Genomic DNA, 18,845 nt, shown 5'->3' on the forward strand with positions numbered 1-18,845 from the left:
CTAATCTTAACTCACCTCATGGGGTTCATGTGGGGGGGAAAATATGGGAAATGCTTTGCACTGAACTCCTTTAAGAAAGAACGGGATTAAAATATAAAATCAACCAGGCAACTCCAAACTGTTCAAATAACCGTATTTTATTTGTTTCTTTCGTTACAGAAAAAATGATGCTGGATTGCGGGTGGCTTACTACAATTTTCTGGCATGAAGACAAGCTACAAAGCACAAAAAGAGAGAGAGAGAGAGGAGAAAATCCCCACAGACAAATGAACTTGGAACAAATTTCCGCGGCGTTGAAGAGTTCTTTATTTTTCCTCATTTCCTTTTCTTAAAAAACAAACAGACAAACAAACACAAACGGAACTAAGATTTTCACAGGATCCAGACTTGCTCTTCAGGTGACATATCCAAGCATGTTCTTTTATTACATTTAAATTGGGAGAGAGAGAGAAAAGAAACCAAGAAAGAAAGTGAACAGAACAGAGTTCCAGGAGGAGAACTGGAAGACGGGGGATACTCAGTGTACTCCGATCCTCCTGAAAGCTCTCATCCGAGATATGGATGGAAAACACCTTTCAACCCCGCTTGACTGATTGCACCTTGCGTGTTTGTAAAGGGACACAATTACCCGCAGTATTTAGAGAATGGTTTGCAAATGTACCTTTTAATATCATATTTTATGGATATTCCTGCAATATATTTAATTAGGAAGGAGAGTGGCCTGGACTTGGAGGCACCTTCTCCTTTTAGGCCAAGTTGTTTTTATTTGTGGTCAAGATGGTCTTTTGATTACTTAAGATTTTGAGTTCCTTCATAAAATGTTAACAGCGAGCGGCAATATTGGCACAGGGACACTGTCTCCTCTGAAGGCAAAGCCTCAACTGCATATTGAAATTGCAGGGGAATTGCCGGGCCATAGGTTCAAAGCTATTTTGTTCTCAAAGTGGGTGGTAAACCAAACATCTCTGGGCCATTTCAACCTTCTCCAGATGCCTGTTCTCACCTTAAATCTACACATCCAAGGACAGCAGTCCATTCCCTGATGACTTGTTGGTTACCCCCAACTAGAGTTGACCCACTGATGCAACCATTGAATGGTGAGATGACATTTAGGTCACTCCTGTTGATTCAATGGGTCTACTCTAGTTGGGGTGGTGAACCAAACATCTCTGGGCCATTTCAACCTTCTCCAGATGCCTGTTCTCACCTTAAATCTACACATCCAAGGGCAGCGGTCTATTCCCTGATGACTTGTTGGTTACCCCCAACTAGAGTTGACCCACTGATGCAACCATTGAATGGTGAGATGACATTTAGGTCACTCCCGTTGATTCAATGGGTCTACTCTAGTTGGGGTGGTGAACCAAACATCTCTGGGCCATTTCAATCTTCTCCAGATGCTTGTTCTCACCTTAAATCTACACATCCAAGGGCAGCAGTCCATTCCCTGATGACTTGTTGGTTACCCCCAACTAGAATTGATCCACGGATGCAACCATTGAATGGTGAGATGACATTTAGGTCACTCCCGTTGATTCAATGGGTCTACTCTAGTTGGGGTGGTGAACAAAACATCTCTGGGCCATTTCAACCTTCTCCAGATGCCTGTTCTCACCTTAAATCTACACATCCAAGGGCAGCAGTCCATTCCCTGATGACTTGTTGGTTATCCCCAACTAGAGTTGACCCACTGATGCAACCATTGAATGGTGAGATGACATTTAGGTCACTCCCGTTGATTCAATGGGTCTACTCTAGTTGGGGTGGTGAACCAAACATCTCTGGGCCATTTCAACCTTCTCCAGGTGCCTGTTCTCACCTTAAATCTACACATCCAAGGGCAGCAGTCAATTCCCTGATGACTTCCTGGTTACCCCCAACTAGAGTTGACCCACTGATTCAAACATCCTGGGCCATTTCAAACTTCTCCAGATGCCTGTTCTCACCTTAAATCTAGACATCCATGGGCAGCAGTCCATTCCCTGATGACTATATCTATGGATGAGAAAAACTTCAGACTTGTTGGTTACCCCCAACTAGAGTTGACCCACTGATGCAACCATTGAATGGTGAAATGACATCTAGGTCACTCCCACTGATTCAATGGGTCTGCTCTAGTTGGGATTCTCCCCAGATTTATGTAATATTTGTATGGGTGTAGGTTGGGATGGAGTGAGGAGGGAGGAGGAAAATGTATGTATATCTTGAAATAATATTATGTGAAGGTCTCTTTGAACTTTTTCCTGAAGTACATTTTGAATGCAAAACCCTCGATCCTCTAGTCCAGTGGTTCTCATCCTGGGGATTGTGACTAGGTGGGTCACGAGGGGGGTTTCAAAGGGGTCGCCAAAGACCACCAAAAACACATATTTCTGATGGTCTTAGGAACCCCTTTGGCAAAGAAGGCTGAAGATCTATCTGCCTGTCCTTTTTTTCTTTTTGGAAACATAAGGCAAATCCACCAAAGCCCTCCTCCTGCTGTCATTGGCTGACCTCTCAGCCAAGGGGAGACTCCAATTGGGGAGGGGAGAGCGGCAACTACAACTCCCAAATGACAAAATAATTTCCCCCAACTCCACCAGAAATCAAATTTGGGCATAGAATCTTAAGAGTTGGGAGAGACCTCATGGGCCATCCAGTCCAAACCCCTGTCAAGAAGCAGGAAAATTGCATTCAAAGCATGCCCAACAGATGGCCAACCAGCCTTTGTTTAAAAGCTTTCAAAGAAGGTGCCACCACTGCTGTTCCACTGCTGAACGGCTCTCACAGTCAGGAAGTTCTTCCTAAAGTTCAGACGGAATCTCCTCTCTTGTAGTTTGAAGCCATTGTTCTGCATCCTAGTTTCTAGGGCAGCAGAAATCAAGTTAGTTCCCTCCTCCCTATGACTTTCTCTCACATATTTATAGATGGCTATCATGTCTCCCCTCAGCCTTCTCTTCTTCAGGCTAAACATGCCCAGCTCTTTAATCCGCTCCTCATAGGGCTTGTTCTCCAGACCCTTGATCATTTTAGTCGCCCTCCTCTGGACACATTCCAGCTTGTCAACATCTCTCTTCAATCGTGGTGCCCAGAATTGGACACAATATTCCAGGTGTGGTCTAACCAAGGCAGAATAGAAGGGGAGCATGACTTCCCTGGATCTAGACACTAGGCTCCTCTTGATGCAGGCCAAAATCCCATTGACTTTTTTTGCCTCCGCATCGCATTGTTGGCTTATGTTTAGCTTGTTGCCACAAGGATTCCAAGATCTTTTTCACATATACTGCTCTCGAGCCAGGCGTCCCCCATTCTGTATCTTTGCATTTCAGTTTTTCTGCCTAAGTGGAGTATCTTGCATTTGGACCTGTTGAACTTCATTATGTTAGCTTTGGCCAAACATCTCTCTAATCTGTTCAGATCATTTTGAATTCTGCTCCTAAGCGATCTTAACAGATTAGAGAGACGATTGGCCAAAACTAACAAAATGAAGTTCAACAGTGACAAATGCAAGATACTCCACTTAGGCAGAAAAAAATGAAATGCAAAGATACAGAATAGGGGACACATGCCTTAAAAGCAGTACATGTGAAAAAGATCTTGGAGTCCTTGTGGCACCAAGTTAAACGTGAGCCAGCAATGTGATGTGACGGAATATTGGGTATTTGTGCCAAATTTGGTCCAGTGAATGAAAATACATCCTGCATATCAGATATTTACATTACGATTCATAACAGTAGCAGAATTACAGTTGTAAAGTAGCAATGGAAATAATTTTATGGTTGGGGGTCACCATGAGGAACTGTATTGAGGGTCGTGGCATTAAGAAGGTTGAGTCCCAGTTAGGCTAGGCCCATTGAATCATAGAATGAAAGAGTTGGAAGAGACCTCATGGGCCATCCAGTCCAACCCCCTGCCAAGAAGCAGGAATATTGCATTCAAATCACCCCTGACAGATGGCCATCCAGCCTCTGTTTAAAAGATTCCAAAGAAGGAGCCTCCACCACACTCTGGGGCAGAGAGTTCCACTGCTGAACGGCTCTCACAGTCAGGAAGTTCTTCCTTGTGTTCAGATGGAATCTCCTCTCTTGTAGGGCTGGGCAACCACGGAAAAATTTGTTTCTAAACTCGATTCCTTTTTTAGGGGGTTTTTGCGTTTCGATTTTTAAATTAATTCCGAAATTTTCCTTTAAAAAAATTCGATATTTATGAAATTTCGTAAATTACGAATCAATTACGAATCGATTTCGAAACAATTACGAATCAATTCGTTAATGGCGGGCGCGATCGCGCAATACGCTAAAAAAACCTCCAAATGGGACGGGGGGGACTTCTGAAGCTTCCCTCTCCTTCTGTTGTTGACTGTTGGTGTGATAATTTATTTTTTTTTTCACTGAGAAAACAAACAACGACTTTAAAACTTGCACCAGACATGCGGAAATAATAACGAAACGATTTCGAATCAATTACGAATTGATTTCGAAACAATTACGAAACGAATTGAAAAAATTCGTTTCGTTTTTTAGTTGCTCCTGAATGGTTCAATATCGCTTCGTTATAAAAAAAAATAACGAATTAATAACGAATTACGAAATTAACGAACGAAACCGCCCAGCCCTACTCTCTTGTAGTTTGAAGCCATTGTTCTGCGTCCTAGTCTCCAAGGAAGCAGAAAACAAGCTTGCTCCCTCCTCCCGGTGGCTTCCTCTCACATATTTATACAAATCAAGTCAAAGGAGTAACTAGGAGGAACAGGATTCAGACTCAAATAATGTTAGCTTTAATGTAAAGAAAAGCATACAATCCAAAAGAAAGAACTAGGATGACTAAAATCTAACTAAGCCACATTGTTTCTGCCTTCTGCTCCGTTTTCCCCGCCACCTTAAAGCTTTGTCCCACATCCCGGCTGCTGCTATTTCATTTAACGCTAACTAATCTGCGTCTATAACTTTCTAGATAATAGGAATGGGAAAGGATTCCTTTTCGTGCTGCCCGCTTTTCCCCCAGCAGCTCTCCTGTCTGGCCAATTGCATCCGTGCCTTGATCCTTCCAGGAACCTTTCTGCTACTTGCCCTGCCTGCCAACTTGCTCTTGGATCAGCTTCTCGCTCAGCTCCCACAAGGCTGTTGCCGTCATTTCGTTCTGCGCCTCTTGCGAAGGCAGGCAGCGACAGCAGTTGTTGAAGTACATCCCTCCCAGGCCTTCCAGTTCTGGGGCTGTGGCACAGTAGACACTGGTCGCGGCTCCTTGTTGCTGGAATTGAACACAAAGAGAGAGAGAGAGAGAGAGTTATTTAAAACAATGTACAGCTTAAATCAGAAAAGACCATCATCAAGGACAGATTTAACAATTGGCTATGGAAGTTCAAATTGTGTTAAATTAATGCTAATAACATGGAACTTTTTAATTTTTTTTGGCGGCTCGGGGAGCTTCATCACTTATTTATTTATTTATTTATTTACTTTATTTCTATACCGCTTTTCTCAGTCCTCAGGCGACTCAAAGCGGGGAACAACATCAGTACAAAATATCACAAAACAAGTATAGGGCAATTAAAAACAATTATCACATAAATCGTTAACATCAGTATAACAATCATTAGCGCCTCAACAGTAAAATCAGAATCCAGTCTCATCATCCATTATTTTGTATTCCTATGTGGCGCACTGGGTTAAAGCACTGAGCTGCTGAGCTTGTTGATCGAAAGGTCGCAGGTTCGATTCCGGGGAGCGGCGTGAGCTTCCGCTGTCAGCCCTAGCTTCTGCCAACCTAGCAGTTCGAAAACATGCAAATGTGAGTAGATCAATAGGTACCGCTCCGGCGGGAAGGTAACGGCGCTCCATGCAGTCATGCCGGCCACATGACCTTGGAGGTGTCTACGGACAACGCTGGCTCTTCGGCTTAGAAATGGAGATGAGCACCACACCCCAGTGTCAGACATGACTGGACTTAATGTCAGGGGACTACCTTTACCTTTACCTTATGTTCAATTACACTGTTTAATCGAATGCTTGTTCGAACAGCCAGGTCTTCACTTTCCTCCGAAACGCCAGCAGAGAGAGGGGGCCAATCTGATATCTGCAGGCAGGGCGTTCCACAGCCGAGGGACCACCACTGAGAAGGTCCTGTCTCTCATCCCCGCCAAGCGTGCCTGTGATGCAGTTGGGACAGAGAGCAGGGCCTCCCCAGATGATCTTAGTGTCCTAGCCGGTTCATAGGAGGAGATGCGTTTGGAGAGGTAAGTAGGGCCAGAACCGTTTAGGGCTTTATAGGCTAAAGCCAGCACTTTGAATTGTGCCCAGTAGCAAATTGGTAGCCAGTGGAGCTGGCGCAACAGAGGAGTAGTATGCTCCCTGAGTGCCGCTCCTTTTAGCAACCTGGCTGCCGAACGCTGGACCATTTGAAGCTTCTGAGCAGTCTTCAAAGGCAACCCCACGTAGAGAGCGTTGCAGTAGCCTATGCGGGTTGTAACCAGAGCGTGGACTACTGTGGCCAAGTCAGACTTCCCAAGGTACAGGCGCAGCTGGCGCACACATTTTAATTGTGCGAATGCTCCCCTGGTCACCGCTGAAACCTGGGGTGCTCAGAAATATATATATATATATATATATATATATATATATATATATATATATAAAATCCAATCCCCCAGGAAAACTCCAACCCTGATATTTCACCTCATGATAATCCCAAACTCGAGAAATCTATCCCCAGTTGTCTTCCTTCCTTCCTTCCTTCCTTCCTTCCTTCCTTTCTTTCCTTCCTGTTTTTTTTCCATGTCAGGAGCAACTTGAGAAACTGCAAGTCGCTTCTGGTGTGAGAGAATTGGCCGTCTACAAAGATGTTGCCATGGGGACCCCCAAATGTTTGATGTTTTACCATAATTGCAATAGGTTTTTTTCATGTCTCCACATGGGGAGCTGAAGCTGACAGAGGGAGTTCAACTCCCTCTCCCAATAATAATAGTAATAATAATAATAATAATAATAATAATAATAATAATACTTTTTTTATACCCCGCCACCATCTCTCCAAGGGAGCAGCTTACATGAGGCCAAGCCCAACAACACATCAAAAACAACAAGCAATAATAAAAACAACAAGCAATAAACAGAAATAAACAATACAGTCATGTAGACAACAACACATAAGAATTTAAAAACCTATGGCTGGGCCAGATGTAATAGTTAAAACTTTAAAAATCTATGCTGGACATGGATAGAGGATGTATCTAGTAGGAGGGTTTTAAACCAAAAGTAGAGAACAACTCTCCCAAATTCAAACCGCTGACCTGTTGGTCAGCAGTCCTGCCGGCTGAAAAGTTTAACCCACTGCGCTCTTGGGGGCAATTACACAAACTAATAGCAAGACCTTCGTGTAAGTCATTTGATCTATGTATATATATATATTTTTACAAGCTGCAGAATTCAGCACTTGTTGCAAAGTTTAGATTATTTCAAGTCAGCATGAGGATATCTATTACTATGGGGTACATGGTTCCCTGACTGTGAAATAAGGATGGTACCATTTTGCTTCGAAGCTGTAATTAAAAGTAATAGGTTTGCTCATTTGGGAAGACAATATTCATTCAGGACTAATTTGAAAACCAATACAGTTTATCCAGCACTTTATGATAATTTATATTCATTTGTTCCTATGGTCGCAATGTGTAGTCTTATAGGAATTCAAACAAAGAGATAGTGAAAGTTAAGCCAGGATACAACAGAACTCTCTGCAGACAGCTCATGTCATGGTGGCAACCAGAGGCGGCCCTAGGTAATTTTCAACAGTAAGCAAACAGTATTTTGGCGCCCCCCCCCCCAACCGATCATTGATATATATTTTCTGTTTGTCGTGGGAGTTCTGTGTGCCATATTTGGTTCAATTCCATCATTGGTGGAGTTCAGAATGCTCTTTGATTGTAGGTGAACTATACATCCCAGTAACTACACTTGCCGCATTTGCTCCCTTGCCTGCTTTGGGTCCGGAGGCGTGCCTGAAGACCCTGGCGTGTGCACCAAAAGTCACCTCTTCTCCTGACTTTCTCCTCAGCCATTGGGACCGAGAGAGAGAGAGAAAGAGATCCATCATTGTTTGAGTCCACAGTGATCTCTGGATGTAGGTGAACTACAACCCCAAAACCAAAGGACACTGCCCACCAAACACTTCCAGTATTTTCTCTTGGTCATGGGAGAACCGTGTGGTGGAGTTCAGAATGCTCTTTGATTGTAGGTGAACTATACATCCCAGTAACTACACTTGCCGCATTTGCTCCCTTGCCTAGCCTGCTTTGGGTCCGGAGGCGTGCCTGAAGACTTTCTCCTCAGCCATTGGGACCGAGAGAGAGAGAGAGAGAGAGAGAGGTGGAGATGCCCACCTTTCCTGAAGGTAGGCACAAAAACAAAGGAGGGAGCGGAGGTGGGAGATACCTCCAGCTGGAGGAGCTCTCTTTCTCTCTCTCTCTCTCTCTCTTGGTCCCAATGGTTGAAGAGAAAGTCAGGAGAAGAGGCGACTTTTGGTGCGCACGCTGGGGTCTTCAGACACGCCTCCGGACCCGAAGCGGGCCAGGTGCGGCGGTTCCTCCCCTTGGTCCACCCGCAGATTGGGGAGAGGAAAGGAGGCGAGTGGAGCGCCGGGGGAAGGGATCTAACGCGGAGAATGATTGAGCGCTGGCTCTGCTCGCGCACCTGGTGGCCGGGTGGAGCAGGAACGAGAGGGGCTAGGCGAGGCTCAAGGGCCCGGCCCCTTTGGGAAGAGGATTGCCTGGCAGCGAGGCAAGAAAGCCGAGGCTCCCCCCAGACTGCTAGGGCTGTTGTGAGCTGAGGGGGCGCTCCTCAAATGGTGGTCGAGGGGCATTTACAGAGGCACCTCTGCGCCCCTGGCAAAAAAAAAAGTGTTCTGCGATCGCTTACTTCCCGTAATGGATGAGCCGCCCCTGGTGGCAACCCTAAATTACAACTTCCTCTGAAATATTTATAATATCTTACACCAGGTCAGGTGATGGATCATTAAAGTGATACTGGTAATCTATATAAATAAAAATGTAATGTTTGTTTGCGGGATTAACATAGCTCAAAAACCACTGGACAAATTGACACCAAATTTCGACACAATACACACATCAGGCCAACAAGTGTCCATCACTCATAAAACACTGAAAAGCACAGCAGAAAAAAACCTTAAAAAGAAAAAAAATTACATTACAATGCATGTGCAAAACCAGATATAAACATGCAAACACACATATATACACACAAAACACATATACACAGATGCCCACAGCAATGTGTTGCAGGGGATGGCTAGTCAGAAATAATTTGGAGAAAATTCACATTTTTCAATAACATTAACATTTGTAGGGCTGATTAAAAGAAGTTCTTTAAATGGGGCGTTTTTTGCCATCATCTGTGGAAACAGTATTTAAAATATATGAAATTAATGATTGAAATTAATGATTGAAAATGGGGGTTCTCAAACCTTTTCAGCTGCGGAGCTCTTTCTGAAGCAAAAGTTTGTCACAAAGCCCCAAGATTATATATATAGATAGATAGATAGATAGATAGATAGATATAGATATAGATATAGATATAGATATATATAGATATACACACACACACATGCACACATGCACACGCGCGCGCGCACACACACACAGTATTCACCCCACAGGGGTCTCAGGGCAGATGCTGTGGCCCACACGGGGGTTCTGTGTGGGAGGTTTGGCCCAATTCTATCATTGGCGGGGTTCAGAATGCTTTGTGATTGTAGGTGAAGTATAAATCCCAGCAACTACAACTCCCAAATGTCAAGATTCTATTTTCCCCAAACTCCACCAGTGTTCACATTTGGGCATATTGAGTATTCTTGTAGAGTTTGGTCCAGATCCATCATTTTTTGAGTCCACAGTGATCTCTGGATGTAGGTGAACTACAACCCCAAAACCAAAGGACACTGCCCACCAAATCCTTCCAGTATTTTCTGTTGGTCATGGGAGAACTGTGTGCCAAGTTTGGTCCAATTCCATCGTTGGTGGGGGTTCAGAATGTTCTTTGATTGTAGGTGAACTATACATCCCAGCAACTACAAATCAATTTTTTTGAGTGAAGGACATACATTGGGTTGTTAGGTATATGCTGTCCAAATTTGGTGTCAATTCGTCCAGTGGTTTTAGAGTTATGTTAATCCCACAAACGAACATTACATTTTTATTGATATAGATGTAGGGATCCCAGGTTAACCCATCCAACCAGGAATTCTGCCATAAGTCAACGATCAACATTTTGGTCCATGCATTAGTTAGACATGTCTGTTTAGCAAACGATGAATAGCCAACTTCAAGTTAAGCAATCCATTTTAAAAGTTTGTATGTTCATATCAACTTATACACCAGTGAATCCCTGGTTTATGAAAGCATCTTATAATACTTAACATCAAGATAGGAATTCGCTCAGTAAGCCAATGTATTAGAATAGAGAATGACGGTCTCTCTATTTTAGTTTAGTTTTTCAGCAAGTGTCATGAAATTCACAGCATGAGTATACCAATTCTCTTACATAATCAATCAATCCAAACAAAAATATAGAATGCTTGTCATTTTCATAGACGTGTATAGGAATTTTTCCTTAAAAATGAAATAAAGTTAATACGATCTATGCAATGAAACCAAACCAAACCTCTAGTTTTTCATCTTTGCCTAGGCGTTGCACTCTCCTGAATTCCAGCACTGTTTGCCCTTCATTGTACAATGTTTCTTCTGAACTAAATAGATCAGGGGTCCTCAAACTAAGGCCCGCGGGCCGGATGCAGCCCTCCAAGGTCATTTACCCGGCCCTCGCTCAGGATCAACCTAAGTCTGAAACGACTTGAAAGCACACAACAACAACAACAACAACAATTCTATCTCATCAGCTAAAAGCAGGCCACACTTCCCATTGAAATACTAATATTTATTTACTTAAAAGTTTTCTATACCGATCTTTTCACCTCCAGGAGGGACTCAGATCCAGTTCACAACATGTGTTCATATACAAAATACAAACCACACAATGCATTATCATTACACGTTAAAACATATTACAATACAACATCATCATCATCGCAATTACACAGCCAAGTCGTCAAGAACATTCATGGTCATAATACACAGTTAATCATTCTCCTTCCATGTGGACTCAGTTGTCAAAGGCCGCATTCCATAGCCAAATCTTTGTTAAGTTCCTGAACGTCAGGAGGAAGGGAGCCGTTCTAATCTCCCAAAGCCAGGGAGCCACCATCGAGAAGGCCCTGTCTCTCGTCCCCACGAACTGCGATTGTGACAGTGGTGGGATCGATCGAGAGCAGCCCCCCCCCCCCCGGAATATCTTAAAGACTTTGATGGTTCATAGGGGAGAATCCGTTCGGACAGGTAAACAGAGCCAGAGTCGTTTAGGGCTTTGTAGGTCAAAACCAGCACTTTGAATTGTGCTCGGAAGCTAATCGGCAGCCAGTGGAGCTGGCGTAACAGAGGGGTTGTATGCTCCCTATACCCAGCCCCCGTTAGAAATCTGGCTGCCGAGCGTAGGACTAGCTGCAGCTTCCGGGCAGTCTTCAGAGGCAGCCCCACATAGAGAGCGTTGCAGTAATCTAAACGGGATGTAGCCAAAGTTTATATCTGTTAAAATTGTTCTTCATTTTAATTATTATATTGTTTTAAAGTGTTTTTTGCACTACAAATAAGATCTGTGCAGTGTGCATAGGTATTCGTTCATTTTTTTTTTCAAATTACAATCCGGCTCTCCAACTGTTTGGGGACTGTGACCTGGCCCTCTCTTCAAAAAGTTCAAGGACCCCTGATTTTAGTCTCCCTCCTCTGGACACGTTCCAGCTTGCCAATATCTCTCTTGAATTGGGGTACCCAGAATTGGACACAATATTCCAGGTGTGGTCTAACCATAGAGGGGTTGCATGACTTCCCTGGATCTATCAGTCTGGTTGCCATCATCTTGGTTTTTTGGATGTTTAATTGCAACCCAGCGTTTGCACTTTTTTTCTTTCACCATGGCTAGAAGGCTCCTCAGCTCCTCCTCGCTTTCAGCCATCAAAGTGATATCATCTGCATATCTAAGGTTGTTATTTATTTATTTATTATTTGAACTTCTATGCCGCCACTCCCCTGGGGCTCGGAGCGGCTTACAAGAACAGGCTAAAATCGAACACAATTTAAAACAATTTAAAACAATTTAAAAACAATCAGAGATCAAAGGCCCATCGAAATAGATATGTCTTACATGCCCTGCGGAAAGCTGATAAATCCCGCAAGGCACGGACTTCAGGTGGCAGAGTATTCCAGAGTGATGGTGCCACTGCTGTGAAGGCTCTGCGTCTGGTTGCTGTTAGATGCAAGGTCTAGACACTGGGAATTTCCAATAGATTTTGGTCCTCAGAACGGAGGGATCTCTGGGGTTGGTAGGGGGTGAGGCGGTCCCTCAGGTACATCGGCCCCAGACCATGCAAGTGAGTACCATCACTTTGAAAGAGATCCAGTGCTCAATTGGTAACCAATGCAGCTGTAGTAAGATTGGTGTTATGTGGCATCTCATTGGAATTCCCGCAAGAAGCCGAGCAGCTGCGTTTTGTACAAGCTTGAGCTTCCGGATCACCGACAGAGGAAGGCCAATGTAGAGGGCGTTACAGTAGTCCAGTCTTGAGATGACCATAGCCTGGATCGCCGTAGCTAGGTCATCCCTGGACAGGTAGGGGGCCAGCCGTCTAGCCTGCCGCAGATGAAAAAAAGCAGTCCTGCTAATGGCGGAGACCTGGGCCTCCAGACTCCCAGACTCTTTACAAATGATGATGGGAGTAGCGCCTCACCATCCAGGGTAGGCAGCTGGATATCCCCACTGCCTGGTTGACCCAGCCATAGGATCTCCGTCTTTGCTGGATTCACCCTCAACCTGTTGGCACGCAGCCAGTAGGTTGTTAATGTTAATGTTTTGTCCAGGAACTTTGCTTAGGCAAAAGCACTACTGCAGCTTCAAAGTTCTTCTTATTAATAACTTTTGGCAATATGAGCACATAGTGATGTTATTTATCACATTTGTGCCTCTTTTCATCTTGGTGAGAGGGTTTGCAAATGTTTCCTATTCACTTGCAATATATATATATATATATATATATATATATATATATATTAGGCCTGGGCGGTTTCGTTCGTTAATTTTGTAATTCGTTAAATATTCGTTAATTTTAGCAATTACAAAACGATTACAAAACTTATTTTTAAACCCAGAAGTGTTTTTAAATATCGAAACGGCATGCGCCAAAACATTTTGTATTTCTGTCCATTTCGGAAATACGTAAGATGGCTTGGCTAGATGCTTGCTGGGAGCTCTCCTCTCTCTCCTCTCCTTAGCCAGTCAGAGGCAGAGCCTGAAAGAGGAAGAGGAGGAGGAGAGAGCGGGGAAGGCGCCGGCTGAGCAAGCGAGTGAGAGGGCGAGCGAGAGGGCGAGCGACCCTCAGCGGGAAGGCGGCCCGTCCCTCCTTCCTCACCTTTGCGGTGGGTGTGCTTCATTCTCCCAATTCCTTAGTGGAGGGCTGTGCTTCGTTCTCCCAATTCCTTAGCAGAGGGCTGGGCTAGATGGCCTTTGGGGAGCCCTTCTCCCAATTTCGCATTGCTTCGGAGGAGCCGGGCCCGACTCGGCGGCAGCACTTGAGGGCCCACCAGAGTGAGTGCCTGCCTTCCCTCCTTAATAATAATTTCTCCTCCCTATTCTACTAAATTAATAATTAAATTAAAAAAATATTGAAAAAATATTGAAAAAATATTGAAAAAATATTGAAAAAATATTGAAAAAATATTGAAAAAATATTGAAAAAATATTGAAAAAAAGGGCGCCATCTTTACAAAATGTTTTGTAAATATTAACGAAATTTCGTAAATACCAAACTTTTTAAAGGGAAAATTTTGTAATTATTTTAAATATCGAAACAAAAAAAACCCCCCAAATACAAATCGATTTTAGAAACAAATTTTTGCGTTGTTACCCAGGCCTAATATATATATATATATATGCCACTTCTTTGATTCACGTTTTAAAGGGAGACAGAAAAACTAGAATGCGATATACATTTCTTAGAACAGGAGATATATATGAGAAAAGAGAGCAAGGGAGTGAGAGACGGAAGGACGGAACAGATAGTTGTTTTTCCCCATTTTTTCCAGTTCACATATCATCAGCATAAGACAAAACAAGATGTCAGGAAACTAATTGGTAACCAATTCCACACGGCTGATACAAGATGAAACGTCCTCTAAACTGATTTTTAAAAAGCACACTTTAATCACCACCACATGGCTTTCAGTTCCCGGCGCTTTATGCCACATCAGTACACTGCGCACTCCATGTTAAACAGCTTCATTAAAAAACCTCTTGAACAATGAGTGTGTCACTTGTCACAAATGGCCCGCAATCTATTGTGGTACAGCGAGAGGGAAAAATAAAGAGGGAGCGCATTGGAGATTTAGGCAATCTAAACAACTTTTGTTTTGACTCTTTTCAGGCTGTCAAAAGATGGTTAGGTGCATCGGGTGCTAATGATTCGAGCGGAGGTCAAGCTGCATTCACATCGCACAAAAGCAGGCTGCTGGAATGATGAATGCATAGGACAAAGGATTTTGGAGACGGGCAGGGGACTCTTTAACCATGCCCCAAATGTTGTTTCCAGTGGAGCTGGGTAGCGTTATAATAAAAGATGCATTTCACTAATGATCTTTTACGTTAAAGTTTAAGAACGTTGTGATCATTAGTCTCAAAATTAGACTAGGATTGAATAGATTTATATTATGCTAGGTAATTTTCAATGGTAAGCAAACGGTATTTTGGCGTCGTCGTCCCCAACCAATCACTGATATATATTTTCTGTTCGTCGTGGGAGTTCTGTGTGCCATATTTGGTTCAATTCCATCATTGGTGGAGTTCAGAATGCTCTTTGATTTTAGGTGAACTATACATCCCAGTAACTACAACTCACATATGTCATGGTCTATTTTTCCCCAAGAGCGGCCCTTAATTAAAGTGTCGTTTGAGATAAGACTGCCCAACTCTGATTAAATCCTCACTACCTCTGAGGATGCTTGCCATAGATGTAGGCGAAACGTCAGGAGAAAAATTGCCTCCAGAACATGGCCATATAGCCCGGAAAAACCTACAACAACCCTCTGATTAAATCATTATTCTAACCTTCTTCAGTGTAAATGTACTTGCGTATCCTTCCAACAATAATAAAGAGAGAAAAATAATAAATGTAATAATAACAACAACAACAACAATAATAGTGTAAAATAATGGAAATGCAATAACAGTAATAATAGAGTAAAATAATAAATGCAATAACAATAATAAATAGAGTATTAAATGCACTAATAATAATAATAATAATAATAATGGGGCAAAATACTGTAAATGTAATCATAATACAGTAAAATAATATATGAAATAATACTAATAGAGTAAAATAATATATGAAATAAAACTAATAACAGAGTAAAATAATAAATAACCTTGACTCGAGTATAAGCCGAGGGGAGCTTTTTCAGCCTAAAAAAGGAGGCTGAAAAACTAGGCTTATACTCGAGTATATAAAATACACATACACATACACACACACACACACACACACACACAATATATTATATTATTAGCATAATACTGAAGTGGCAATCTAGCGTCTGATTATAGCTTAAATCTCTGGATGTCTACACTGTAAAATTAATGTCATGGAATCATAGATGGTGCAATGGGTTAAACCCTTCTGCCAGCAGGACTGCTGACTGAAAGATCGATGGTTCAAACCTGGGGAGTGGGGTGAGCTTCTGTCTGTCAGCTCCAGCTTCCCACGCGGGGACATGAGAGAAGCCTCCCACTGGATGGTAAAACATCTGGACGTCCTCTGGGCAGCGTCCTTGCAGATGACCAATTCTCTCACACCAGAAACGACTTGTAGTTTCTCAAGTAGCTCCTGACTGAGAGGTCGGGGGTTCAAATCCAGGGAGCAGGGTGCGCTCTCATCTGTCAGCTCCAACTTCCCATATGGGGATATGACAGAAGCCGCCCACTGGATGGTAAACATCTGGACGTCCCCTGAGCAATGTCCTTGCAGATGGCCAATTCTCTCACACCAGAAGTAACTTGCAGTTTCTCAAATAGCTCCTATCCGAGAGGTCAGAGGTTCCAATCCGGGGAGTAGGGTCAGCTCCTGTTTGTCAGCTCCAGCTTCCCATATGGGGACATGACAGGGTGGTAGCACATCTGGACGTCCCCTGGGCAATGTCCTTGCAAATGGCCAATTCTCTCACACTAGAAGTGACTTGCAGTTCCTCAAGTTGCTCCTGACCGAAAGGTTGGAGATTCGAATCCGGGGAGTGAGGTGAGCTCCTGTCTGTCAGTTCCAGCTTCCCATGCAGGGATGTAAGAGAAGCCTCCCACAGGCATTTCCTGGACAACGTCCTTGCAGGCGGCCAATCCTCTTACAACAGAAGTAATTTGCAGTTTCTTAAGTTGCTCCTGACCAAGAGGTTGGGGATTCGAATCCGGGGAGTGGGGTGAGCTCCCATCTGTCAGCTCTAGCTTCCCACGCAGGGATATGAGAGAAGCCTCCTACAGGAGTCTCCTGGGCAATGTCCTTGCAGGCGGCCAATTCTCTCACACCAGAAGCAACTTGCAGACTCTCAAATCATGACACAAAAAATGGAGATGTAGTTTTGGTGGGGAAACAGCGCTCTTTAGCAGAGAGAGCTATCAACTTTGCAAAGCAGCAACTCCCCATGGCAGTTAAAGTGGTGTCAAACTGTATTAAAAGTGGCGTCAAACTGTATTCATTCCGCAGTGAAGATGCACCCGCTGTGATATTTTTAGGCTGAATTTCCAGCAGAAATATCCCCACTCCCAAGTCAGACCGTTCTTGTTACGGGCATCTGTCATTACTCTTTACTATTACTACATCCTCCTAAATATGTATTATATTATATGTATTATGAAGAATGTATGGAAAATTCAATGCATAGTCATGGGGATAGAAATCTGCCTTCGAAGCAGACCATTTCTATGAAGGATGACTTCAAGTACTCCTTCTAAAATCATCCTATTTTGTGGTTGGGTAACCAAAGCAAACACCTTTCCAAGGAGAGACAAATGGAGAAACGTGGTGAGTGAACCACCTTGGAGGAAATAAGTTATCGCATAGCATTTGGGGTAGAAATGGAGCACCGAGAATTTATTTCGAAATATAAAATACATGATGTCCCTTATCATTTTCCCAGGCATTATTTATATCGAACAGACAATATCCTAGATTGTTGGGATTTTAAGAAAAGTTTTTCAAAGTTTTGTACATATCTCATAGGCCCTTCGGTAATATCTGGGTGTGTACCTCCCTCCATTGTTTTTCAATATTTCACAAAGTAGTTTTAAATTAATTCAAATATAGAGATAATTTATTATTTAAATTAATTACAAATATATAAATAATTATTATTATTATTATTATTATTATTATTATAAAACACTTGCTGAAATCCATCTAGCCTTGGATTATACCTTTTTATTATTTTACTGCTTTGACATTTGAGGACAATTTTTCACACTTGGAAAAATTCCTCATAATTTATTATTTAAATTAATACAAATATATAAATTATTATTATTATTATTATTAAGCACTTGCTGAAATTCATCTAGCCTTGGGTTATACCTTTTTTATTTTACTGGTTTGACATCTGAGGGCAATTTTTCACACTTGGAAAAATTCTTCATAATTTATTATTTAAATTGATACATACAAATATATAATTTATTATTATTATTATTATTATTATTACTATTATTATTATTATTATAATTAAGCACTTGCCAAAATCCATCTACCTTGGATTATACCTTTTTATTATTTTACTGCTTTGACATTTGAGGGCAATTTTTCACACTTGGAAAAATTCCTCATAATTTATTATTTAAATTAATTCAAATATATAAATTATGGAAATTGTAGAATGGATCATCATCATCATCACCATCATTACTATTACTGTGTCAGAAGTGACTTGAGAAACTGCAAGTCGCTTCTGGCATGACAGAATTGGCTGTCTGCAGAGACGTTGCCCAAGGGACGCCTGTGGGAGGCTTCTCTCATGTCCCTGCATGAGAGCTGGTAGGAAGCTGGAGCTGACAGATAGGAGCTCACCCGATCTCGCAGATTCAAACTGCCGACTTTCAGGTCATAGTTCAGCAGGCACAGGGTTTAACCCACTGCCTGTGGGAGGCTTCTCTCATGTCCCAGCATGGGAAGCTGGAGCTGACAGACGGAAGCTCACCCTGTCTCACAGATTTGAACCACCTACCTTCTGGTCAGCAGTCCAGCAAGCATAGGAGTTTAACCCATTGCCTGTGGGAGGTTTCTTTCATGTCCCTGCACAGGAAGCCAGAGCTCACCCCGTCTCGTGGATTCGAACCACCAACCTTCAGGTCAGCAGTTCAGCCAGCACAGGGGTTTGGGAGGCTTCATTCATGTTCCCGCATGGGAAGCTGGAGCTGACAGGTGGAAGTTCACCTTGTCTCGTGGATCCGAACTGCCGACCTTCAAGTCAGTAGTTCAGCCAACACAGGAATTCCTGTGTTGGCTGGACTCCTGACCTGAAGGTCGGCAGTTCGAATCCACGAGATGGAGTGAGCTCCAGCTTAATGTCCTTAATGTCCCTGCATGGGAAGCTGGAGCTCACCCTGTCTTGTGGATTCGAACCGCCGACCTTCAGGTCAGCAGTTCAGCCGGCACAGGAGTTTAACCTATTTCCTGTGGAAGGCTTCTCTCATGTCCCAACATGGGAAGCTGGAGCTGAC

The 18,845-nt window shown here is 42.9% G+C and overlaps 2 protein-coding genes across 2 annotated transcripts in view; one reads left to right on the plus strand and one right to left on the minus strand.

Moving 5' to 3' along the window:
• The window catches only part of MAF (MAF bZIP transcription factor), a 463,629-nt gene extending 462,874 nt beyond the window's left edge, over positions 1-755 (plus strand). The window contains exon 3 of the mRNA XM_060788382.2: positions 160-755. The gene's annotated coding sequence lies outside the window, so the exon portion shown is untranslated. The remainder of the gene's footprint in view (positions 1-159) is intronic.
• Positions 756-4,733: 3,978 nt separating this feature from the next.
• The window catches only part of WWOX (WW domain containing oxidoreductase), a 1,061,193-nt gene continuing 1,047,081 nt past the window's right edge, over positions 4,734-18,845 (minus strand). The window contains exon 9 of the mRNA XM_067471037.1: positions 4,734-5,229. Coding sequence (XP_067327138.1) covers positions 5,041-5,229 — 189 coding nt within the window. The 3' untranslated portion in view covers positions 4,734-5,040. The remainder of the gene's footprint in view (positions 5,230-18,845) is intronic.

This window comes from Anolis sagrei, chromosome 8 (assembly GCF_037176765.1).
Source record: "Anolis sagrei isolate rAnoSag1 chromosome 8, rAnoSag1.mat, whole genome shotgun sequence".
In the NCBI taxonomy this organism is placed as follows: Eukaryota; Metazoa; Chordata; class Lepidosauria; order Squamata; family Dactyloidae; genus Anolis; species Anolis sagrei.